At 43.3% G+C, this 27388-nt stretch overlaps 1 protein-coding gene across 1 annotated transcript in view; it reads right to left on the reverse strand.

Annotated features, from left to right (window-relative positions):
* Window positions 1-27388, reverse strand: part of ece2a (endothelin converting enzyme 2a) — a 115385-nt gene that overhangs the window by 35412 nt on the left and 52585 nt on the right. Inside the window, exon 3 of the mRNA XM_080460010.1 lies at window positions 17640-17923. Coding sequence (XP_080316136.1) covers window positions 17640-17923 — 284 coding nt within the window. The remainder of the gene's footprint in view (window positions 1-17639; window positions 17924-27388) is intronic.

Below are 27388 nucleotides of genomic sequence, written 5' to 3' on the forward strand. Positions count from 1 at the left end.
GCTCTGGCCCCGCTCTGGCCCCGCTCTGGCCCCGCAGAGGCTTGGCTCTGGCCCCGCTCAGGCTCCACTCTGGCCCCGCTCTGGCTCCCGCCTGGCCCCTCTCTGGCTCCCACCTGGCCCCGCTCTGGCTCCACTCTGGCTCCGCTCTGGCCCCGCTCAGGCTCCACTCTGGCCCTACTCTGGCCCCACTCTGGCTCCCACCTGGCCCCGCTCTGGCTCCACTCTGGCTCCGCTCTGGCCCCGCTCAGGCTCCACTCTGGCCCTACTCTGGCCCAGCTCAGGCTCTGCTCAGGCTCCACTCTGGCCCCGCTCAGGCTCCACTCTGGCCCCGCTCAGGCTCTGCTCTGGCTCCACTCTGGCCCCACTCTGGCTCCCGCCTGGCCCCACTCTGGTCCCGCTCAGGCTCTGCTCTGGCCCCGCTCTGGCCCAGCAACAATGTGGGGCCGGCTTAGCACCCGTTTGACCCCTGGTAGGCCGGGGCTTTGGCGGTGGAAAGACAAAGAACTGCCTCCGAACTAGTACCTGGTTCTTTCTGGTGGAAAAGCCCCTGCAAACACATCCTGTACAGAAACACAGGCCAACGACTCAATATGCAAACAAACACAGCTTCTTCTGCAGGTACAACTATGCATCACTTGTTCGGCACTTCCAAACGCTCAAGGTCATGTGCAGTCAGTAAATGTCCACAGCTACTCACTACTAGTTAAGATGTGTGGGATTTTTAGATGACTTTTCCAGTATAAAAAGAAGGTACTGCTGCAAACAACCAAGCTCAGCAAAAAATATAAAAAATAAAAAATATGTATTTTCAAATAAATGAAAGACGTATTACCAATTCCAGCTTGGTGTGTTTAGGTGTGGCTTACACAGTTTCATTCAACTTTCATGTCCATTTTCAAAAAGATGAACTTGTCCACATTGTGTGCAGAAAGCCAGTGCCCGTATTCACAAAGCACCCCAAGGCTAAAAGTTGCTCTTAGTGATGTCACTCTTAAAATGAATCTTAAATTCCTCAAATTCTAAGATTTTTCTTAGAATTTTTCCTTACTAAGATAAAAGTAATTCACAAAGCATCTTAAGCCCTCAGAGAGCTCGTAAGGTGGAAAACCCTTAGAACAGGGGTGTCGAACTCCAGGCCTCGAGGGCCGCAGCCCTGCACGTTTTCAATGTCTCCCTCCCCTGAATGTCCTGATGGTTCATCACCACATTCAGCACAAAGCCAGATAACGAGCTGCTCATTGCAATCAGCTGTGTTGAAGCTGGGAGACATGCAAAACGTGCAGGGCTGTGGCCCTCGAGGCCTGGAGTTCGACACGTGTGCCTTAGAAGGAGCGAGGAGGACTTTTAAAAAGTCTAAGAGTTTCTTAAACCGACCAAGATGAAGGAAAGACAAAGAGAAAAGAAAGATGTTCTCTGTTTGTTTCACGACAATGATTTAATGACACCCTACCGGCTCGATGGTGGAGGAATAACGTTCGTGGTCGACCTCATCATGGAGGAGCTTACTTCTTCCCCACAGCGAAGCAACGCAATAACGCTGAGATGAAGGTGATCACAACACTGCGATACCTGGCTACAGGTGAGCTGCAGCAGAGCAGCGGTGATGACTGGGTCTTTCCCCACCCTCCGTCAGCAGAGTGTCAGTCTGACCGCTACGGCGCTTTCACAGCCCCTCATTGGTGGTAAATCACTAGAAACTAGAAATTAGAAACTTCCTCATTCACTTTTAAGCTCAGATTCCTTGCTAGGAATTTTTTGGCTGAGCTAGGAGATCTGAGATACTCTGAGATACTCTGAGATACTCTGAGATAGTCTGAGATACTCTGAGATACTCTGAGACGCTTCGTGAATACGGGCACTGTCCTGAACTGCTTGGCGGGACTTGGATTGTGCCTTTTCAAATGTGTGTAAGTTTGAAGTTTTGCTGCATGCAGAGTTGAGGACGCTTCAAAATGTCGACATGCGACTTTTGTCAGATGCAACTGCTTTTCTCAATTTTTGTGCTTCACCGGAAAACCAAAATGACCTCAATTGATGATATCAAAGACACTAGAGCATCTTCCAGCTCTGGCTTTGTGTTGTTGATGTTAGCATTAGCATTAGCCATCCCATTCGCGATCCATACAAACTCATTTGCTGGTGCGGGACCAATGGTCCGTCACACCCCTGGTCCACTGGAAAGGCCAGAGAAGGCCAGCCGCAACTGTGGTTGCTAAGAGTTTTTAAGTTTCACAACTAAAACAATTCTGAACTTTGGCCATTCGTAGTAGTCCTATAATTTTTGTGCTGCAGTACACCTCTGTTCCTAACTGAAAAGGCCTGTACCGAACGGTTTGCTATGAATATGCATTTTGTTACACACCTAATGACATTTTTAGGAGCTCCAGTTGACCCTGTGAGTTTATTTTGTTCTTGTTAAACTTTCTGCTCTGGGACAGAATTCACTGAGCCAGGAATGCACACAATCTGCACATAGTTCTACTCATAATGGAATGATTAGATGTAGACAAATTCAGACCTTCTGCAGGCTTGTAGACATCCACAACCTTTTAGAAGCTCTTGCAGAGCTCTTCAACAATTGGCATGACACACTTCCACAGCCAAGTGAACCTCAGAGCTATTGCTTTTCTGCAGTGTTTCAGAAAATCTAATATTTGATGGTGAAAATGGTAAAGAAAACAAAAAAAAAACCCAAAAAACTACAAGATGACTGGAATGACTTTACATTTGCAGATGATTGAACAATGTAGGAAAAACACCAAGGTCAGAGGCTTAACTTGTTATGTCACAGCAATGTAGGATGGATAAGAGCATTCCCCTCCTACATGTTCTCTATGCATCCAGCCTTCACTAATGGGACTGTCATCAACATAAACCTGCATGTTTGCTTGTCTTCCTGATCTTTTAATGTGCATGAGAGAACATGATACCCACAGTTGTCACTGAGACAAACACTGTACGCAACGTGCAGATGCCAAAGAGTAAAGTGTGTGCATCCACATGTTGAAACATTAAAGCACAGAAGCTTTCAGTGAGGTGAATAGATTGAATTCTACTTTTATAAATCACCCAACTGTAAAGTTAACTTTTGTAAAAAGAAAAAAAAAACATGCGTACACATAAATCAAAAGAAAATTTCTCCCTCTTTTTCCAACTGTGACTTTCAGAGGTCTTAATGTGAGAAACGTGTTTCTATTGTCCAAAAGAACAAAAGAGAGGAGAGGAGTGCACCCTACCCAGTGACTTCCAGACACTGCAAACAAACGTGACAGGCAGACAGACAGACAGACAGACAGACAGACAGACAGACAGACAGACAGACAGACAGACAGACAGACAGACAGACAGGCAGGCAGGCAGGCAGATAGACAGACAGACAGACAGACAGACAGACAGGCAGGCAGGCAGGCAGACAGACAGACAGACAGACAGACAGACAGACAGACAGACAGACAGACAGACAGGCAGGCAGGCAGGCAGACAGACAGACAGACAGACAGACAGACAGACAGACAGACAGGCAGGCAGGCAGGCAGGCAGACAGACAGACAGACAGACAGACAGACAGACAGGCAGACAGACAGACAGACAGGCAGGCAGGCAGGCAGACAGACAGACAGACAGACAGACAGACAGGCAGACAGACAGACAGACAGGCAGGCAGGCAGGCAGACAGACTGTTGCTGCATAGGACATGCACAGGATGTCACTGCAGACATCAAAGGATCTGAGTCTCCTGTGTTTTTTTGTAACTGAGTATTAATTTGTCCCTCTTTCAATAACAAGAAGCAAATGTGAGATCAGGTTCAAATGTACTCAACAGGAATTTAATCTGGGTGTGGCAGTAGTATGCTAGAAAAAAAGTTATTCTCTTCAGCTTCAATATAAATGACCTGATCTCGTCCCACAACACAAATATATTCCTACAATATGAATTAAATATCACAACTCAAAATAATGTGAAATGCCTTTTTCAATCAGTCTTTTTGCCATGTTTAGCAAAGGTAAATCAGTCCTATTCACAAATTCTGGTGATCCACAATTTGTATTAACAATATTGAACACATAAACATAAGCAACTAAATCGTTACAGTGATGCGCCTACAAGCTTGTTGGCTGTTTGCGGTCACAGCTATGACTTAGCACTTAGCATTTGTCAGAAAAGGTCAAATCAGCATCCCCGACATTCCAAGGAAGGAGGTTGTTATATAGGAGAGGGGATCCGAGCAGGCCCTGGACAACTGGAGTTTGTGAGGATTAAGAGGACGGCATACAGAGGAGAAGAAAGTGGGGACGGTTATAAGAGATCTTCTCAAAAAAACACAAACAAAAACAGTGGAGGCAGCTTTAAAAGCAGCAGTCATAGATAAGTGTGTTTTTCTTTTTCCAGTATTATGAATTTCTCTCCAGGTATTAGCTTCTGAATTTCCCTGACTTTCCCAGGTTTTAGGTTTTTCCTTCTCAAACAGGATTCTGGATTTATGGATAATTGGACATTGCAGGAAACAAAGTGCCTTGGGACAATTTAGAGTGTCCTTCAGATACCTATCCTCCACAGTGGCGTCGGTGTTGAAAAGCGGCCTCAGCCACAAGCACCTGCACACCTGCACACCGAACTGCTGTGGAAGGTTTGAACTGGACAGTGTAGGGATCCGGACCCTTTAAACAGAGTTGGTAAAATATATTTTTGGATTTGACACATCTAATATATAAAAATGCACATCTACACATTCATGTTTACACATACACGAGAAACCTCTTTTTACAACAACATACAACATAACAATGATGTATGTGCTGGTTTAGCAGGATAAACAGTATAAGAGGTGACCTGATGTGAAAACGACTAGTAAAGTCTGACTCCGGCTCGGCCGCGTCTTCCCTCAATCAAGAGCAAACCCACAAACGTACCTGCCCTGAAACAGCTGTTCTACAGTTATAAAGCAGAGCTTACTGTTGTCATTCTTAAAGAGACAGCGTGCCTATTGATGCTGAAAAACAAAACAAAGACTAGATATCCACCAGGTTTCAAACCCCCGTCTCCCCACACGGCAGTTAAGGATCATGAACACGGGACTACGGTGATCACATAGGTACAATAAGCTTCCTACAAGGCACCATGTCGATCAGTCAGTTCGATCTTTACAACTACATTTTTGGCCCAAATGAAATTTTCCCTCCAAGAAAAACACAACATGAGCAAGGAGGGAGAGAGGCGGCGGCTCCTTTGCGACTATAGACCAGTACCAACCTCGATGCTCCGAGCAAAGCAAAACATCTTCATGAAACAAACCAAATGTGTGTATTTTAGAAGCGGTGAGAAGAAATAAGATGAAGGTCATTGTGATGAAAATGTATATTTCACTTCAATTACTGCAACATTATTTCATACCTATTGGCCACAGGGCCACAAAAACCCCAAACATTATCTACAGAAGTATTTGTAATCAGTGTAAATGATTTGCTTATCGAATACCTTGACAACATGATCGCACTGCACACTCAGCTGTAATAGTGAGCTGAGAATCATAGTTACAGTCTGATTGTGTGTGTGTGCGTGTGTGTGCGTGTGTGTGTGTGTGTGTGTGTGTGTGTGTGTGTGTGTGTGTGTGTGTGTGTGTGTGTGTGTGTGTGTGTGTGTGTGTGCGTGTGTGTGTGTTGTTGTTGTTATTCTCTCTCCCCTCCCTCTTTCTTGCACCAGTTCGGTTTAAAGACTTAAAGTAAGAAGTGAAACACTGAAAATAAAAAGTGTGTGACTGAGTGGGATTTTCAGGTTGCTCTGGTCTGACCACACCCCTGCTGAGCGAGGGGGCTCCTCCAGCATCATCCCCCACTCCTATATTCTCCTATTCCAATTAATGATCCTCCTCCTTTAGGCATCTCTTGTTTCCATAGTAACAGTGCTCTGTAGTCGATAGCTGTTGTCAAGGAAACGAAGAGCTGGGCAGGACATTCAGTGAGTGTGTGTGTGTGTGTGTGTGTGTGTGTGTACACAAGTTGCATGTTTACTTGATGGCACAGGTCTTTCTGACTATGTTAATTGTACATCAGCCACAACATTGAGACCACCGACAGATGAAGTAAAGAACAGGGATTATCTCTTGATGGTGACACGTGTTAGTGGGTGGGACGTATCAGGCAACAAGAAAACCTTTCATCCTTTGAGTTGACGTGTTGGAAGCAGAAAGGTGGAAGGATTTGTGCAAGTTTGACTGCCAAATTCTGGTCAGAGCAACTCCAAAACTGCAGCTTTATTGTGGTATTGGAAGTCTGCCGTCTGCAGTGTTTAAAGGAGGAGCAGTGAACCAGTAACGGGTTCATGGGCAGCTGAAGCTCACCGATACACGTGAGGAGAGAAAGCTGGCCCGTGAGCGCCGATCCAACTGACAAGCGACCGTAGCTCTTTATGCTGCAGACACTATTACTGGTTCTGATAGAAAGTTACCAGAAGAGACAACACATCACAGATTGTTCTGTATGCAGATCAGCCAGAGTGGCCATGCTCACCTCTGGCCGCCATCTGAAGCTCCAACATCAAGCATCAGAAGTGGTCCAAACAGTAATGAAAGATCTTTTGGGTGATTGCAGGAACACGTGTTTTTATATTTCTTATATTTATTTTCTGCCTCTTTGGTTCGATATTTTTAAATTCTCTGTATAATGTGTTTTTCTTTTTAACATGCATTTTTTTTAACCCCTTTGTCATCCATTGATTATCTTTATATTTTCCTTTCTCTATATAGTTTATAATAGGACAGTGTTTATCATATAATAACTTGAATATTCTTAAAAATGTATCATAAGCAATGTGAAAATGTTTTTCATAATAAATTGCTTCAAAGTCATATGATTGCAATTCATTTGTTTATTCTATTCAAGGATTCCTCAGGTCTGACTTGTCTGTAATGATGCACATTGCCTATCTGAATATTTCTGTGGTCATCATTATAAATAGTAATAACTGGAAGACGGCCACGGATATCATTTAATAATAGTCCACTCACTTTGATTTTATCTATACTATTTGTAAATCTATGTGTAGTAATCCTGCTGGATGTGGTGATTTTGGGAAATAAATGATAACTGTACATTGTATTTAGGAGTTCTTCTGTCGTTTGATGTTTATTTGGTTTGAGCAAATCAATACTGACGTCACCAGAAACTAACACAACTTTTTGATTTGTTTTTGAGAGCTGTTCCTCCACCCATTCTCTAAAAACATCTAAATGAATCTGGTGCCATTTACAATAACATTGTTCTTTTTCCATAAATATTTCTATTGTAATACATTTCAAAACATTGTCCACCACCACTGACATTGTTCTTGGGTGTATTTATTACAGTTTTCATTGATGTGACAAAAAAAAAGTGTTGCCTGAGTTAATAACATCGATGTAACTATAATCTCAAGGGGCGTGGCCATAGCGCTCCATCTTCGTCCAGTGCTGTGTGAGCCACAGATTTGGACATTTTTGGCACTTAGATGTAAAAGTCCACATTTCCATCGCACCAAACCTCAACATGCCCCATGCTCTGATGTACGTGGCTGTGCGAGGACCCGTCCAACACAGCTTGCATCTTTAATTTTTATATTGATGTTTTATTTTAAAGATGTAATAATACTACTACTACTACTACTACTACTACTAATTATTAGCATTGTTAATGTTGTCATTGTTATTATTATTATTAGTTTCTTTAAAAACTCATATTTCAAAGCAGCCTGAAGATAAAAAAACTTGCTGGAGCTGCCCACAGACATACATTAAATATCAGTGACACGCACTAAATACAGCACTGGATGAATATATTTAACCAGGGCTGTTTGGTGGTGGGATTGTATGTGCAGGGTAGACCATCTGCCAGTGTGAGCGTACGTATGACTGAGCACATGCAGCCAAGTACTCCAGAGCTGTGTAAAAATCTCTGGAGAGCCGGGGGGGCCTCGGCTCAGCACTCCATCCTCTGACACACATACACACTCAGGCTTCCACATGCACATGTACAGACACGCATGCACATGAAGGCAGGTGAACTGCTTCATTGGTGCATGCATGCACAAGCAACACAAACTCCAAACATGCACTTGAGCCAATAAATGCAGAAAAGATGCTTCGCAAGTGTGCACAAGAGCACTCGCAGCCTGTATTTGATCCCAAGCTCACACATGCGCAACCAGAACTGCAATCATCCACGCTCCCTCTTCCTCACGTGTGCTCCACTGCTCTATTTCCCCTCTGCAGGAGCTGGAGAGGAGGGGGCTCACCAGGCCAGTATCTTCACACACACACACACACACACACACACACACACACACACACACACACACACACACACACACACACACACACACACACACACACACACACACACACACACACACACACAGTCAAATGAGTGCATGCAAAGTAACGCACAGAGCCGTATATTCAAAGTAGAAGGTTTGCATATTCAAAGACATTGACTCACACAAACAAACACATCTGCAGTTTGCTACACTCACATATCATCTGTCATCTTCAGAAATACACAAATTAGCTTCATTTAAGTTTCAAAAATCACCTGATGGAAAAAGACCCGCCTCCATAGATCAACAGAATCAAAATAAATCCGTTATTTGATACAGACAGCTCAGATCAACATATTGATTATTTGAGAGTTAGACATTCGCCTAGTTGATCTGCCACATGCAAGCGACAGGGAAAGGATTCACTTTTTGCAGACAACCAGCTCGAGAGCGGTCTATAAGGTTACACACTCACAACCTCCCAGTGTGCAAGACAACTACACACAGCTTCGCCAAGCAAGGACAGAAGAATTTTCCTTTACGGTTGACGACCCTGGCGGTATATTTGCAGCTCTCCAAATTAAAGATGCACATCATGAAAACCTAGGGATTTTTATCCATGTTTGAGACACACATATTTTCAGGATAGAAACACCCCAGGCTTAGAAGAGACCCCACATTTCAAATCCATGTTCTTGCTTAACCTTCACCCTTCCATTCGTGTTCACGTCGCACTCATGACGCTTAAAGGTATTCCATCCATGCATGAGCTTAAGAAGATCACACAAGCAGTATGGGAAGCTGCTGTCACTTTCAAAACCATTGCAAAACCACCTGAACCTGCCAGTTCAAATCCTGTAGTATCACACGGATTTTCTCCCCCAAAACACTGTCACTGCTGTGAAAAGACATCAGGGACGCAAGAAATGTAACCACTGTGTCCCCCAGCTGCGTAAAGATGGCCACACACAGAACAGAAGCTGCAGAAGGCATTACTCAGAGATTCTGACTCAGAACCATGACGTGCATAGTTACCGGTCTGACAGCGACGTCCACTCTGACAGTTCCAGACACAGTTATGAGGTAAGAAATCCCTACCCCTCCTAGAAAATGGCTGATGCCACCACAGGTTTATAGAAGGTCTTCAGGAAAGCCCCCGCAGTCTACTGAGCAGGTAGAGTCTGCTTTGACGCATTTTAAAATGTGCAGCAATGTTGTCTGTCATGTCCAGTTGGAGGAAGAAGAGGCATGATAAGGAACAGGGCCTGTGGATGCTGCGTCTGTCCCCTGCTGGTAACTGCTGCCACAGAAGACGGGGGCTCCTTCTGGGGCACTTTGGGAAAGTAACCTTCATTGTTTGGTGTGACCCTCATTTCACTTCAGAGCAGGAGCAGTACTTTTCTGTATAACCTACAGTTTTTAATGGAAAGTGCAAAGAGGTTGTTTTACAACATGTTGGAGAACTAAGATCAGATCTTCTGTGGATTTAAACTTGATTATGATACAGGCTCTGTGGGGGCACATAATCACCTCCAGCACCCCCAGTTCAGCTTTACAATGAAGATAGTTCTTAATAAATACTGGCTGCATGTTTGCTTTTGTTTCAGAGACACCTTTCTGATGATATTACCGGACGTGTAACTTTTGCATGGTACAATTGGTGTTTTAAATGCTTCGATTGGATTGATCTCTCGGTGAGAAAGTGTTCTGGATCAGGTGGAACAGTGGGTCCATGGTCTCACCATAAAAACATTTGCGTGTCAAACCAGCTGGTTTGCATGTTCTCCTTGGGGTTTCTGTTCAAGTGTTATGGTGTGGATGGTCACGAGATATATGGTATCATGTTAACTGATGACCACTTGCAGCTGTTGGTGATTCTCTCACAACTGATATGTGAACCTCTTTTCTAACTTTATTATCTAAAAGTTGAGAGCTGTTTTGGAAAGGTATTTCTGCCCTGTTAGCTCGTAGTGGACATTTAGAGACTATTTTGCGATCGGCTGGTGGCTTGACCCTTCTGTTCAGTTTCACTTTCCATTCTGAGCTTCACATGACGAAGCCACATCCCAATACTTTAACAGTCCTCTTCCAAAGACAAACATTTTAGCCTACTGATAGTTTTAATGGCATTAAATTGAAAACTTAATTCCAGCGTACTGCCACATATGAACTTGAGCGTATGTGCTCCTCATCCATTGATTTATATTTCCGGTGTGTGTGTTCATTGCACTTTAGCAAATGCTCAGAAAAAAAAGCCACAATTGCAAAATTAAAAATGTTTTTGTTCTTGATTGTTTTTGTTGTTGGAGTAATGAATATTGATTTTAGTGTTACCGCTTTGTCTGTGTAATAATTGTTAGTAGATCAGAAAGTATTTGCTGTTTGGTGGAAACCTTGTTTGTCAAAAACCCTTATTCCTTCATTGTTATAATTTTGGGTGAAAATAGCCGATCTACAAGGTCACAATGTGTGGCGAAACTTGTAAACTAGGTCCAACTTTTAAGTTACATCCATGTAAACATATGGACGTTTTCTCCACTTGACTGCTTCCATACAGGATCCAAAAAAAGTCTTTGGTTACATAGCAAAGACAGAAAAAACGAAAGCTTCCACGTCTCTCTTCAAACGGTATCATTCTGCTTACTTACTATAATATTAAAATAATTAAAATCACAATGTATTCAGGTCAACATGTCTCTTTAAATGAGCCCAAGAAGTGATCTTTACCTTTTTTTTAAAGAACTTAAGATTAGCAATTAAGAGTGTTAGTCTGAGATGATATCCAATGAAAGAGTCTCCATAGCAACAGCTGGAGTGATTCACAGAGCATGTCAGGCTGTGAAATAAATTTCATACATGGATGCACCGATGCCTGCACACTCACAGTTTGTTTGTGTTTGAATGTGTGCACAGCCACAAAAAACCCTGATTCTCTTCTTACACTCGCTGTCCACTGCCATTGTTTTCACACAGCATTTAGAAATCACCTGATTTAAACTGCTGTCACTCTGAGGCCACCTCTACAGACTGCAATGGAGTTTCCTTTCACTTGTTTATCTGAGAATTAATATGGATTAAGAGTCTGCTTGTATTAAAACGTCATCATTTGTGGAATTTGATAAGTATTTGTCTTTATTTTGAGCTCAGTGCAGTTAAATTGTTTGAGCAAGTTTTTGACCAACATGTGCTGCTCTCCTCATCCTCCCTCCTTTGCTACCTTCTTCCCTTTGCTCCCACACTGGCACATTGCTCATTAGCTTTCTGTCAGTCTTGATTTCCATCTCATTCTCTTTCTTTCCCTCCTCTTCTCTTTTTCTCACACTCTCTTTCTCCTTTGCTGTCATGCCATTTCTTCACCCTCCCATTTCCCCGCCATCAGTTTCTCCTCTCTTTACCAGGAGATTGTTCATGGATCTCCTCCTTTCTCCTCACTTAGGCTATTTTCTTGTTTCTGCACCATCCTTCTCACTTCCTTCCTTTCCTTCTTGCCTCCCTCCCACATTCTCTTTCTATGTCTCTGTCCCATTTTTTCCACTTCGTGAGAATTTTTTCTGTATGAAAAAAGGAAAACAGCTTCTGAATCCTCCTCCCACATTCCTGCATAACACACACTTACACACCAACAGGAACTGTGACTGCTGCACTAATAACAAGACACAGCCAGAGATCAAATGTACATCACCACAAAGGACCATCGACTCCCGCGTGATTACAAACACACACAGACGCCAACATCTGCCTGCATAAAAAGATGCACATCAATCACAGTGCAGCAGCAGCTCGACCACACTACACCGCTGCAGTACTGAGCAAGACCAGGTGAGAGAAACAAGGCTGGAATGAGGGCAAAACAGGGTGACAAGCAGAAGTGAGAAGAAAAGAGATGGTGCGAGGGGAAGCAGGTGATGACGAGTGAGCCAGAGCTTTGTGAGTTCTGCTTCACTCCTTCTAAAGGGGGACTCAAATCCTCCCTTCTGTCCTGCATCCACACTCACTGATCCTTCCGTAATACGTCCTTCTGGTGGAGGAATTCACTCAGGACGTAGTCTGGTTTCTGTGCTTGTTTGTGTGCTTTGTCAGGCTGTGTCCGTAAAAACTTGGCCCACAGCCTCCTCAGTCTCTACCACAGCTTGCTTCAAATGAGGAGATAAATCAAGGCTTTCAAATATGAATTTGAAGGATATTGCATTAGCAATACTATGATCACGGTTTATGAGTATGCTTAGATACTGACAATCTGACAGTTCATTCTAACAGTACCGTCTGACTCTGATTCCAGGATAAAGTTGTTCTGCTATCAGCCTGACGTATGATGGCAGAGCAAAAGAGATGGACTCAGCTTTTCCGGATAACAACATACACACATACAGCTTTCATGACACACATTGATTAAGGACGTCTGATTTTGGTTGGCAACAGACGCCATGACAAAATTGACCAATCACGCTGAAGCCCAACCTATTGATGGGGCGTGGCCCCCACCCAGAAGAAAAATGTCAAACAAGGAAAGTTGGGCCCTCTGCTCGTCCTCCTGCGTGAGACACGTCCAGTTCCCAGCGCACTGCATTTGGCTATCTTTGCTATCTTTGTTAAATAAATGGGAAAACGTATCTTGCTTTGAGAACTTTTTTAGAAAACCAAGTATAGGTGGAGAGTGGAGAGTGGAGCACCAGCGGGCTTAAGGCCGGGTTCCAACAAATTGATTTGGGAGGATCAAAAAGTCCTTCAGGGCCACATGGAGGCGTAGTGGGCACTTCTGCCTCACAAGAAGAACCTTCCATTCTGACATTAGGGTGTCCTTCCTACTGAAGTTTGCATGTTCTCCCTTTGAACACATAGGACTGTGGTTCCTTCTTACAGTCCGAAGACATGAATTTTAGTACATGAATTATAGATCAGATCAACCTACCTCTAATAACAGGTTATGTACCACAAGCCTTTAAGGTTGCTGTTGTTAAACCTCTTCTTAAAAAAGCCAACCTTGACCAGGTGTCTTAGCAAGTTACAGGCCAATATCCAACCTTTCCTAGAAAAAGTGATTGCAAGTCAGCTATGTAACCATTTAAGCAAAAATGACCTATTTGAGTCTTTCCAGTCAGGTTTTAGATTCATCATAGCACAAAGACTCTCTGGTCAAAGATACTAATGATCTTCTCGTAGCCTCAGACAAAGGACTGGTCTCTGTTCTGGTCCTGTTAGATCTCAGAGCTGCATTTGATACTATTGATCATAACATCCTATTACATAAGCTAGAACACACCATCGGGCTTAAAGGTACAGCACTAAATTGGTTCCGATCATATTTATCTGACAGGTTCCACTTTGTTCATGTTCACGATGACTCTTCAGTCCAGACTGAAGTTAAACATGGAGTTCCACAGGGTTCTGTCTTAGGTCCTATACTTTTCATTTTATACATGCTTCCTGAGGGGAATATTATTAAAAAACACTCCATTAACTCCCGTTGTTATGCCGATGACACACAAATCTATTTATCTATGAAGCCTGATGATAATAACCAACTTTCTAAACTCAAAACTTGTTTTGAAGACATAAAAGCTTGTATGAGCCGTAATTTCCTGCTCCTGAACTCGGATAAAACTGAAATGATTGTATTTGGCTCAAAACATCTGAGAGAGAAATTATCTAAAGATATCGTAACACTAGATGGTATTACTTTGTCCTCCAGTGCCACTGTGAGGAACCTGGGAGTTCTTTTTGACCAGGATTTATCCTTCAACTCCCACATTAAACAAATCTGCAGGACTGCCTTTTTTGACCTCCGTAATATTTTTTAAACCAGGAATATGCTGGCTCAGAGTGATGTTGAAAAACTAATCCCTTCATTTATTACTTCCAGAGTAACTATTGTAACTCCCTATTATCAGGGTGAAAGAATAACTGCTTTAAAAGTTTTTAATTGACTCAAAATGCTGCAGCGAGAGTCCTGACAAGAACCAACATCAGAGACCACATCACTCCAATACTAACCTCTCTTCATCGGCTCCCTGTTAAATCTAGAATAGAATTTTAAATCTTTCTTTTAACTTATAAAGCTCTTAACAACCAGGCTCCATCATATCTTAAAGAACTGCTCGTCCCAGATCTCCCCAGAAGAACACTTGGTTCTCAGAGTGCTGGCTTACTGGAGGTTCCTAGCTTTTCTAAAAGTAGAATGGAGGCAGAGCTTTCAGCTTTCAGGCTAATCTGATCTGGAACCAGATCACAGTCTCTACTTTTAAGGCTGGACTCAAGGCTGTTTCAAAACACTGCAGCAGCGCCCCCTCCTCCCCCCTCTCTACCTCCAACAACTGAACCAGGGTCTGTTTCTTGCCCCCGACCCGAACCAGGGTATATCCCTCCCCCAATCTATCTATCTGTCCTATCCTTTCCTCTCTTCTATTCCCCCTCTCTCTCTACCTCTCTCTCTACCTCCCCCTACCCGAACCAGGGTGTGGTTCCATCTCCTCACCAAAATCAAGGTTTGTATCCCCCCACCCACTCCCCACAATCTATCTCTCTGTCTATCCTATCCTTTCCTCTCTTCCATCCCATCACCCCTACTGGCCAGCAGAAAGCCTCCACCTCTGATTCTGGTTTCTACAAAGGTTTCTTCCTGTTAGAGGGAGTTTTTCCTTTCCACAGTCGCAAATAAATCTGCTTGCTCATGTGGATTCGTTGGGGTTTCCCCATTAAAAACACCTAGAAATTACTGTGTTGTATTTTGTGCTATACAAACAAAGTTGAATTGAATTGAATTGAATTGAATTGAATTGAATTGAATTGAATTGAAGTGCACTGCAGTTACCCAAGTCACACTCGAGATTAAAAAAAAAAGTGTACTATTGTTTCCTTTGACATGGATAACTCTAAATGCCTGTTTACACCTTGCATTACCATGTGTTGTCGGTGATCTAATCACATGTGGTGAGCTCTAAAGACAAGTGTAAAGAGGCAAGTGCAAACTATGTGACTCATATCGCAACCTGGTCATTTAGCGGAAGTGGTGTAGATGTCGTAATACAGGGGTGTCCAACCCCGGTCCTCGAGGGTCCCTGTCCTACATGTTTTAACTCTCTCCCAGTTGCAACACACCTGATTGCAATGAGGGGCTCCTTATTGGGCTTTTGCACAATCTTGGTGATGACATCATCAGTAGATTCAGGTAGCAGGGAGAGAGCTAAAACATGCAGGAGAGGGGCCCTGGCGGACCGGGGTTGGACACACGTGTTGTAATGCAATCAGAACTCAAGTAGTTACCCCCGAAAAGCATGATACAGACAAGTGTAAACAGTATGAATCAGGGCTCACCACATGTGATGTGACCACCCGAAACACATGTTAACTCAGATGTAAACGGGCTCTGTTTCTAACACCCTCAGAGCAGTCAAGCCACTTGAGATCTCTGGCGCTTCCTTGATGGGGTCCCAGACTGTTTCAGAATACAACAGGCAGCAACCACTCCCATGAAGAAAGCAGTACACTGACCTTGGTGTGTTCACTGATTTTAAAAGATATTTTCAGGCATAATTTCAAAGCAGAAAACAGAAAAAGCCTGTGTTTATAAATCTGCATTCACCTTACTTGTACTTAGTGCCAACGTCCATTGAAATAATTCACATGTTCTGACCTTTTCCATAGTCACATCTACTCTAATTATCTATTCTGCGAGTGTACCGAGGGTTTACTAAACCTGCAATTACAAACTACACTTTGAACTATCACTCATTCAGTGGTCCTTCAAATGTGTCCGTAAGTACAGCGCCAGTAATTCTCTCTCATTCACAAATCACAAGTCACCTACTTCAGTTAATGGTGGTGTTCGCTTGTCGTTGTATGTCAAGGTCAAGCATGGCTAATAGCCTAAACATTGTCCTTGTGATATTGACACAGTGTCGGTTGGAGCTGCAGCTGAAGGGCACTTGGCATGTTTTCAGTCCACTGATGGACTGTGGAGATGGAGTGGAAACGCAAAGTGCAACTGTTCCTGATTTCACTGTCAGAAAGTCATTTACAGATAAACGGCTGTAGCCAACAATTCAGATCATCATAATTGTGAGGAGACACTCGTGGCTGGTAGGATTCCAATGAGTAAAGGACTGATCTGTAAAACTCAACCACGCTATAGTAAATAGTTTTTCTTTTTGTTACTGTATGCATATTACTGACAAGCAGGATGAAAAGAAGCCTTCCAGTATTGGAAATTAAAAACCTCTCAGCCCCTGTATTATAGCGGTGAATGAAGCTGAGACAGACACTGCAGCTTGGCCCCAGGTTTAACTTGGTATACCAAGTCTTTTACAAGTACAAGGCTTTAAAACATAATGGAGTGCCAAAAAAAGAATACTACCCTGTGTACTTGGATTCATCAGCACGGTTTAAATCAGTGATTCTCAACATTAAAGGGTAAATGTGAGTCCTGAAACCAGACCATACATGATACCATACCCTAAAGATGAGATTAATTGTGTAAAACAGAAAAACATGGTGAAATTGTGTCATTGTTACACAAACATACACGTACACAAATACTGGAAACAATCAGAACAGAGATGGGCACAAAGGTTTCCTTAAGTCTGGATGAAATAAATATCTGTAACGTAATAAAGTAGGGTAAGGTGGAGTGTTGGTGACCACTGTTGTCTCACTTCAAGAATGTTCTTTTTCAGATCTGGACTTGAACGACTGTGTGTTCTCCCTTTTTTGCCATGTTTTCCCCAGGATGTACAATAAGTGAAATGGTAAACTGGCTGTAGTTATGAATGAGTGCATTTGTGATGTCTGTGTCTCTGGGATGGATGGATGGATGGATGGATGGATGGATGGATGGATGGATGGATGGATGACATGTTCCATCCAAGAGGTAGACTTTCTAGTTTAACTATTTACAGAAACAACTTCCTGATGACCCTGATGATGCGTTTCTCATATATCAGGTTATAAGTTTCTGAGGGTCACAGGTTGAAGTGTCACCACTGTCGGTTATTGAAACTTTGCTCATTTTAATACAAAACAACAATTGATAACTATAATAGTAAAATGCAATACTTCACATTTTGTACACATAAAGAAAATATTTAAATCATTTTTTGTTTTATTCTTCATAGCCGAAGCTTATTGTAGTACATTAGTATCTCAAAATATTTGAACCTAAGTTCAGAAGGTTTTCTTATACGGAGTGTTGAGCTGAGGTTTTGATAAAAGATGCACTGAAAGTATAAACTTTATAAACACTCAGAAATACAAACGTATTCATGCTGAACATCTCATGTTGTCAAAAGCAGATAAATGCCAGATTAATATCAGTTTTTTAAAGTTAATCCCAGGATGCAGTCATTTTTTTTCACATTACCTCTGTCAGTGTTTGATGCATGAAGCAGGCGGTCTGGGGCGACACCTCCCAGGGGGATTTCTCCTCCACCATGATGGCGTCCAGCGTGGCCTTTTCTAAGATGACATCGAATGAGGCATTGGGAAAGGAGAGCTGGCGCACGTCCATCTGGTGCCAGGTCATCCCCGGACAGTCGCTGTGCCTGGCACTCATTGCGCTGATGCACACCGAGGAGTAATCTATGTTGGTGATCGCACGGTAACCGGCTCTGTACATGTCAACACTCAGGCTGCTGTTTCCACAACCTAAAGGAACAGAGACAAAACAAGTGTTAATAAACATTTTAATAAATAATAACTTTGAACATTATCATGTTTTCTTCTAAACATATTTAACACATAAACTCCACATGGAAGGTGCCTGGTTCTGCAGGTTTCTTCCTGATGAAGGGGGCTTAGAGGGCAGTGGTGGAAAGGCATTAAAAAAGAGGTTAGAAAGACGGACTTGGGATCGGAAGTTTGCAACCCCCACTGCAGACAGATCAACACCGTGGCCCCTTGAGCATCATCTTTGACCCCCATCGGCTCCCTGGAGCACCGTAATGCGGCTCCACTTCCGCACCCTGAAAATAAGATGGTGAATGGAATTTGACCAAGACTAATAAAGAATGATTCGTTTAGTTAGTCCAGTTTGTCCTTTCCACCGTCTCCTCTGCCTGCTCACATGGAATTGTTGGTTTTTCTCTGTGAAGCAGAACTTCTTGTGTTGACTGTGAAATGCATACTCTAATCTTACGCTGCACATGCTTATGCAGCACTCAACATTTGGTTGAATGTCAAACTTTCCAATTTTTTCTTATTTGAACTTATTGCTGTCAATGTCAGTTTGTAGCTTATTTTATACATTTCATAATGGTGCTTCGCTTTGATGACCTTCGGGCTGCATGTCATTCTAAAGGCGACTTGATGAAATAATGATGTTTTCGATCCACTTTTCCCATTTAAAGTAGGATTTCTTCTGGGAAGAAACCAAGAAACTGAACAAAGAGGACAGAAGAAAAGTGAACAGAGCTGCTCGTGTATCAAGACAAGATGAAAATAATCTGCAGAACGTGGCATCTCACCTTTTAGATCAGATGACTCAGATCATGTGGATGGAGGAGGAGAAGGAGTGGGTGGAGAAGATAGAAGATAGGAAAGAGGAAGAGGAGGAGGTGGAGGACGAGGAGTTGTGGGAAACGTACTTTTTTTTAATGCACATATGCTTTTCTGTCTCAGTGAAGGTGAAAATATGTAATAAAGTCCTGTTTCATTTTTCCAGTACATTTGTACATCAGGTATCTGCCTAGAAGAGGTGAGGAGCGTGAACGGTGGGGTTGTGACTTCCGGCAGCACGTTGGTATTGACACCTCAGATGCAAACGTGTGGCTGCCGCTTGTTATCGCCTTACTGCTTCCACTAATTACCAGCCTGCCACCGCTTCATGTGCACGAGTGTCTAAACTGATTCAGTGAACAGCCACACAATAAACACCACTTATACCTTTGTGAAATGTCTGCGTGCAGCACAGACAGATACTCCATGCTGAACAATCACAGCTGCTGTTACTTCTCACACGCAGACACAAATCAGGAGACGTGAGGGAGAAACCAAAAACGGCCGCGACTGGAAAAACATGACAGCAGGAAATCCTACTCTGAAGTGGTCACCTTGGATAGCCGATAACACATGCAGTCAGTGCTTGTCACGCTCAAACCGCCGAACACTTTCTTTATAGCCAGCTGAAATATGAACTGATGAACTGATGTGTCGATGCTCATAAACACCCCGGTTATTTCAGATATCTTCAGTCAGCTTTACCTGAGCCAAAAACAACATATCCACTGCACTGACAAGAGGAAACGCGAGTGAAAAGTCTTTCAGATTTAAAAATGGAACTATAAACGAGAGCAGAATTGAATGGCCTCTTCTGGTTCTGTCCAGAGAGAGTTCCATCTGCCCCCCTTATCTAATCCTCAAGCATGCCACAGATTGTTTCCAAAGGGTTCTCCCTGTAGACATAGCTATGTGTCAGTGTGCATTTTCTTTTTCCATCGACGTGGCGCTCAGGAAGAGCTGTCACATGATGGATCATTCTTCAGGGTTCTCACAACAATTATAGTTACAAGGCTGTCAACAAGGACACGACTCTTGTTTTGGGCCCATGACATCAGCTGGTGCCCCCCGTGACTTCTGACCTTTACACAGGCACTCACTCATTAAAGCTGCCTGCCTGCCTGCCAACACACACACACACACACACACACACACACACACACACACACACACACACACACACACACACACACACACACACACACACACACACACACACACACACACACACACACACACACACACACACACAAAAATCACTCTCCCACTCTCCAAGAAATATCTTGTGTTCAGCTTCATACTTTCACTTGACCACACGTTTCTTCCCTGCTTTTGTTTTGACGGGCGATATGCAGAACCACTGCTGTCCTCTCTCCTGCCCTGCAGCATTCGTCTCGCACTCGCTCACTCCACTTCCAACTGTTGCATTTCTTAAAGGTCTCCTTTTATGCAAAATCCACTTCCTAAAGGTTTTCCAGCAGTACTAATCGTCCCCATACCTGGACTGACGTCCCAGAAGTGAAGACAGTCTGTCCTCTCTCCCCCTGGCTGGTTTCAGGTTTTAAAAAGTGTGTTGCTCCAACCAGCCAATCAGAAATCAAACCCTATATAGTGTCATCGGGGGTTTAGCCAATCCCAATCAAGGTAGGCCCTCACTTTGACTCCTCCCACAATTAGGCAGCTCTGCTCTGGCACATTGCACCACCAGAGGAAGTACTTCCTCCTCTTCCTGAGATGGGCATGTGTGGGCGGAGCCAGTCCAGCTCACACAGACACAGCAGATTCTGAATGCAGCTCCAATGATCCAAGATTCAAATTGAGGAAAATCAAGGGAATGATGGATTTGGGGCAATAAAGGTTTTTAGACCAACGAGACGAGATGTGAACGTGTTGAAAAGCTTGATAATATGGACCCGTTAAAGGGCTACATGCACTCATAACAGAAATGAAATGAGCCCCCACTCATGTTCCTAATAGACTGCGTCGATAGGGAACTATATGGTACATTTCAAAATAGAGGACTTCCTGTTGAGTTTTCAGTGTGAGTGTAAGAGACTTTTTGTGCGCCTTGGCGTGTTATGTATGTATGTGTGCCAGCTTTTGTAGCTCTAGGTCAAACGAGAACCTGAATTTTTGAAAGTTTGCAGGTGGCGCACTTCACCCATTTTGCCAGTCACATGTATGATTCCCACAAATGATCAATTTTTCTTGATGGTTTAATGAAAGTGCCGCTTACTATGTATGTTTAGGCCCTCAAATTTAAAAAAAACCATATAATAATAATAATAATAATCTGAGGACCCTTACTAGTTCTGTTTGAAGGAAGCAAGTGTTCATAATGAAAATGTTTACTGATAATGATTAAAAATATTTTCGCTTTTAAGTTTTTTCTTTTTCCTTTTATCTCAAAGACACTTTAAAATGGAAAACCATTCTTTTGTGTGTAAAGACTTATTTTTGGGTCAGACTCAAGTTAAGGTGACATTAAATTGGTTAAGCAAGTAATAGCTTTAAATAAGGTTAGAATGAGTTGATAGAATAAAATAGAAGTACTTCATTATTCCCAGGGAGAAATTCCTACATGGGAATTGAACCAAGAAGTGCACCAAACTTCACAACTTTGAAAGCATTTTTGAAATCAGATTCTTGGTTTTATAAACCTCGTGAGATAAAAGCTCCCACAGACTGGGATTTCCGCAGTCTTACAGATTTCTTACCTGCTCCACTGTGTGAGATGGATTTCATTCACCTGGACTGCAACATGTCGCTCTAATCTGTAGCTCATTTACAATAATGGCGTGCCTTCAGGAAATGAATGGAATGAGCGGAGAACAATCAAACCAATGCTGGTGTAGCATTAACATGGAGAGAAAAACCTTTGAGGTAGACTGAGAATAGGGACCGTATTTCATCTCTTTAGGAATGTGTAAACTAATGTGTTGGTACAACAACGGTACAATCTGATGTTGATGTCATTTTTTGCTGCTTCCTATTGGCTGTTAGCTGCTGTAGCCTGTAGCAACAGTCACACCACAAACGTTGTCTTTGTCTTTCTGAAAGTGTTGAAAGATTATCTCTGGCTCTTTGTGGTTGTAAGACGTGACAATCAGCAGTGAACGCGTCTCACTTTCTGACATGAGATCATACATTTCAAGTCATGATCAAAGATGTTCCCACAATTGTCTGTCGTCCGTCTGGTTTCATCTGAAATTCAAAGTGTATAGTGGCTTTAGGTTGAGGTTTGAGATTGTATTGTTGTTAGGGGTGTGGTTACATGTATGATAACAGAATGCATTTACAATGTGTGTTTATGTGGCAAAGGTTTCATTGAGGATAGCAGGCCAGACTGGGTCAGCTTGGCGCCTTCTGTTTTTATTTCCTCCAGCTGGACGAAGCTTTAAACTCCTGATAGCCAGAGAGCACATCCTAACTGAATGATTAAGAGCAGCAGAGAAGGAGACTAAAGTTAGAGGTGTCATATCACCTCCTGTGTGTGCGTGTGTGTGTGTGTGTGTGTGTGTGTGTGTGTGTGTGTGTGTGTGTGTGTGTGTGTGTGTGTGTGTGTGTGTGTGTGTGTGTGTGTGTGTGTGTGTGTGTGTGTGTGTGTGTGTGTGTGTGTGTGTGTGTGTGTGTGTGATGGAAAATTTCAGTCCCAGTCTTAAAGAGTTTCATCCGGCTCATAACTGAAAAAAACAAACAATGAGGCGAACATCAGTCATCTGTTTGTGACATGTGTAAACTGTTTGTTAGTTCAAGTGTGTGTCTGGCATGTTTGTGTTTCTGTGTCCATTTATGCTGAAAATTCTACACAAACAAGAATTCTGTTTTCAAAATAAGATGAGAAGTACAACAGCTGCTGGTGTGGAGTGGAATGTGGGCCAAACATGGACGTGGCTCCTTCCCTCAGGTTTACAGACACTCTGTCCAACAATGGTGTCAATGTGCCTGTTTGACCTGACAAAGCTTTTGACACTCAGGAAAGTCTTTCACAGGTAAATCTCACAGCTTTGGAGACCCACCACGGCAGAGGATACCTCTGAGGTAATCCTCTGGAATAACCCTGCATTTCTCTGCTGTCCATACATGGCTGGATTATCAAACGGAGCAACACAGCACCATTTCTGTCACAATGAAATATCTGCAACAAACTGAAGGGCAAACAGTTTGAAGGGCTGCAGTTTATGGCTGGCACACCTTACAGGATAGCTTCACAGATAGACAGACAAACCACACACTTGATGATCACAAAAGAGAGATTGCACAAGATCTTCCTCTTCTGCTTTGATAGTGTGTTGTGAACTACGGCACTCACCATACACCAACCGATTCTTCAGCAGAGTATCAGGCTCTGCACCATAGACTTCTATAAAACTATATATATAGGTCTATGTAGTCAGACGTGACTTCAGTGTAAAACACAGCATGACATTTGACCTTTAGGAAGACGCTCTGATCCACAGAGACAGTGGCGGTGCAGCGTCCATGCATGGTCAGGAGGGGAAGCCCTGCTCCACAGCCAACGGTGTGAAATATCAAAGCTGTAATCTGTGGGGTGAGCCGAGCGCCGCAGTGGAAACTCCATGATGTCAGAGGCATGCAGGGCATTCATTCACATCCCAGATGGCTTTAGACACATTAAGGATGGCGCAGCGGGGCCAGCACTGATGAACGCTGATGTTCACTTGCACTCCAGCAACAACACCCAGCCGGCCGCCCCACACACCCACGCTCTGGGCTTGCCCGAGGTAAAGTGATGCCATGGTGACAGTTCACCAAGTTCAGCTGCAACCACTGGAAATGTCAACAACTGAAGCCTGTTTGTTTATTAGTGAATGTAATCTAGTTTCAATCTCAAGGTTATTTAGAATGTTTGAGCTTTCAAATGCTTTCAGGGAAGAAAGCAAATAAAAGAAGCCAACATGTGTGCAGTTCTGTTGGTGACTACGTCTGATTAACTTCCACAAAGTGGAGATGGCGAATCACGTGTGTCTGTGTTCAGTTGTGCACTGTGGCACTAATGAAATCAGACAGTGTCACATGGGAGCTTGTTTTAAACTATTAAGTCGTGTTACTCCCCCCATTAATTAGCATACACTGTTATCCAACTCATAAAGCGTGACCATTTAGGCCTGCGTGATGTGAAAGGGTGCAAAAATACACTGTTGGTTGCAAAGTTTTCTATTGACTGATTTGTTCAGTGACGTTGAGAAGAGGGTCACGGGTTTATCAGGATGAGAGGTGGAGGGATGACATCATCATTTTCAGCAAACAGCACATGTACATCATATCTATCCACACATCCAAGCCAAGGTGGCATTTTCACATTTCTCCACTCTGGAACCGGTTTAAAAAAAAAAAAACGTTGTGCTCCTAAAACGCTGTGGATGACCGGCCAAAAACAATGTGGTTACGTGACACGGCGTGTGAACAGGGCCTCAGTTGCTGCTCCACTGAGGGTTTAGTGTTGGGGGTCTTTGTAGTTGGATATCCTTTTTAGTGACTTTAGCATTACAGCGTTGTGGTTTCTTCGTGCCTCTGTCGGCTCTTTAGAAGTGTCTCTTTAGAAAATCTTGAATCTTTTGGTGACGGGCATATTTAAGTGGCTCAAAAGATTAATATCTGTGTACAATTTTGTTCTTTGAAATTAATCAATGATTTCAGTCGGAACTCCATTTGGACGTGTGCACATATATAACTTCATATATTCACAGTAGCCATAGTCTATTAACACATATTGGTAAAGTGATATACAGTATTAAATTTATTTAATGAGCTTTGCAGTGGTGCTGGTTCTACGCACAGTTTTACAAATACAAATATTTTTTGGCCGACAGCATTTTCAGCTTTCGGGCGCAGGTACATTTCTAATATAGATCCTCCACAGTGTTTTATACATGAGGCCCCAGGTCAGCTGATGAAGGGGGATGTAGCGTGCATTTTGTCTCTGTGACACACAACCTCAGCACAGGCTTCAGACATTCTCTAATAATTCAAGCCGTTTCAGATGCTCAGCAGAAGTTGCATCATGAAATTCTCTCAAATCCTCAGTTCTCCTCACACGTCTCTCCTCACCACACTCACTCAAGCAACTGCGGTTATGTAAGTGGGCATACGAGATAATTAGTGACTGAATAAATAAGCGAGTGACTGTTTGATGGAGTGTGAAGGACTGTGGATGTGTGTGTATATGAGTGATGGAGGACATTTGGAAGGACTCCATTGTATGAATCTGCCTCTCTGTTGTGGCATTGAGCCTGAAGCTCCTCTCTGATCCAAAACACCAACAGGCACCAGGAAGAGAGGCTTATTAAATGGTAACATGAAGAGAGAGCGCCATATTTTCTCGCTTTTCTTTGCCAGAGCTAAAAATTATTTAAAGCTGCCCACCTCCCTCTTTATATCACTATTTAGGACTTGTTTCTAGAACTCAGCACCAGTGAAACATTTGTTGCACAGAATGTTTTTGCCTGAGAGCTTCACACTTTACCCTCTGCAAACACTCATCTGTAGAGGCTGCAGCCTGTTTAAAACCTTCGCAGGGTCAAACAGCAGCAGGACAATCTGCTGGGGTGATGGACTGAGCACCAACACAGAGGTGTGAGACAGTGGGGATGACATGACAGTGCGAATAAAAGAGTGAGACAGAAGGAGAGAAAGAGACAGACGATGTGTGAGAGAGAGCGAAAATGATGCAATGCGATCTGTACTTGTTGTGTGTAAAACACACACACTCAGCATGAGTCAGGTGTAATCGCTGCAAATCAGCGTCTGCGGGAGGCTGTAGAGGCCTGTTCTACATCCACAAACAACAATCCTCCCATACAATCACACACAGACATGCACACACCTACGCAAGCATGTACGGCCCTATGAGCAGGTTTGAAGTGTGTGAGAAAACCAGAGTACCAGAAGAGTGTGTTCCACGAATAAAGGTTTGGCTGATAAAATAAAACAATACACAGTTTCTGAATGAAGCACAGAGATTAATAACTATTATAGCCATGTACGATTATGGCCAAAATGTTAATCACGATTATTTTGATCAATATTGAAATCCCGATTATTCATTATGTTAGGGAAAACATATATTTATTGCACCAAAAAAAACGGCCCGGCGTCTCCATTTTGTATTTCCCAACTGGTATGCGCTTTATGGCATCCAAAGCAGTAGTGAGAGTGTGCTGTGAACGTATCGTCTTCACAGTAGGGAATTAAACAAACCTCAAGGCATTTTAGTAAGCAAATCACTCAAATTATCCGAAGAGTCGTTTCAGCCCTATTGAATATACTCAATGTATTGAGTATACTCAATGCTTGTTCTCTGTGCAATAGAGAAAATTACTATATCGTGAATATTCGAGTATCACACTGTAGCTTTGAGCCGCAGGTATTAAATTTCCGGCTGCAGCCGGCGGGCTCTCAGAGACTAAACGAACGCACCTACAGACATCCTGTACTCTGGCGGGAGTTACGTCATACACCTTAGCTTAGCAGAGTGCTATCAAAGCGCGCTGGTCGTCCCGAGGCTACACCTCGGTCCGGCTCCGGCCATGGTCCAGGACCCCCGGCCCGCGTCACAGGCCCTTCGTTCTCCCGCACCACGGGTTGTCCCAGTGACCACCGGGGTGCCCGCCCAGGGGAGGACAGCATGGCATGGGTTCTAAGCTGCAGGTCAGCAATCAGAACTCAAACCGTCAACGCAGTCGCGGCAGCCCGGCTCAGGTTGTCCCCTCCGGGTACCCAGCCAACTGCCCACGGTCCAACGTCTCCCGTGTGGTGGCGGGGGTTCCCTCCACCCTCCACGGTAACCCACCGGATACCAGAAGACGTGGTCCCAGCTAATGTGGTTGAAAAGTCCGGATTCAGAAAAAACACTTGACCCAAGATGTAATCTGCTTCATTGCAGATATTTTGCTGAGAAAGCTCTACCTGCATTTTTTATTCAAGTGAGATAGAAAAAAAAAGACAATTTCATGATTGTGCTGTTTAATAAATACTGATTTGATGCCTCAAAAGTGTTGATTTCAGGCTAGGGCAAAATATCAAGATATATATTGTGTATCGTGATATGGCCGAAGAATATTGAGATACTGAAAAAAGGCCATATCGCCCAGCCCTACGGTCCTCTTCTGCTCCCGACATTATGTTTCACTCTCACATCAGTCCACTGTTGAATAACTTGCGGCTGTTTGGTTGTTAGTTCGGCAGCTTAGGCCCTGTTTACATGACAATATTTCATGTGACAACACCTAATCCGTAAAAAAAAAAAAAGAGTATGTTTACGCTGCAGCAGCGGACACAGAGACTACAATGTAGTTAGTATGCCGGGCCACAGGAGGGCGCTGTTGCTTGATTTTGTAATGAAACTACCCAGACATGTGTGCAGAGAACAAAACACTATAAAAGTGAAGAAAATGGAGAGAACCTGACACCCGCATGGACTGATGACACAAATATATATGATCTGGAGGATAAAACTAGAATATGGACCGCGGGTCGTACCACTACGGGTCGTACCACTACGGGTCGTACCACTACGGGTCGTACCACTACGGGTCGTACCACTACGGGTCGTACCACTACGGGTCGTACCACTACGTGGCTGCGATGTTTGTT

This window comes from Lipophrys pholis (genome assembly GCF_963383615.2).
Source record: "Lipophrys pholis genome assembly, chromosome: 1".
NCBI classification, from domain to species: domain Eukaryota; kingdom Metazoa; phylum Chordata; class Actinopteri; order Blenniiformes; family Blenniidae; genus Lipophrys; species Lipophrys pholis.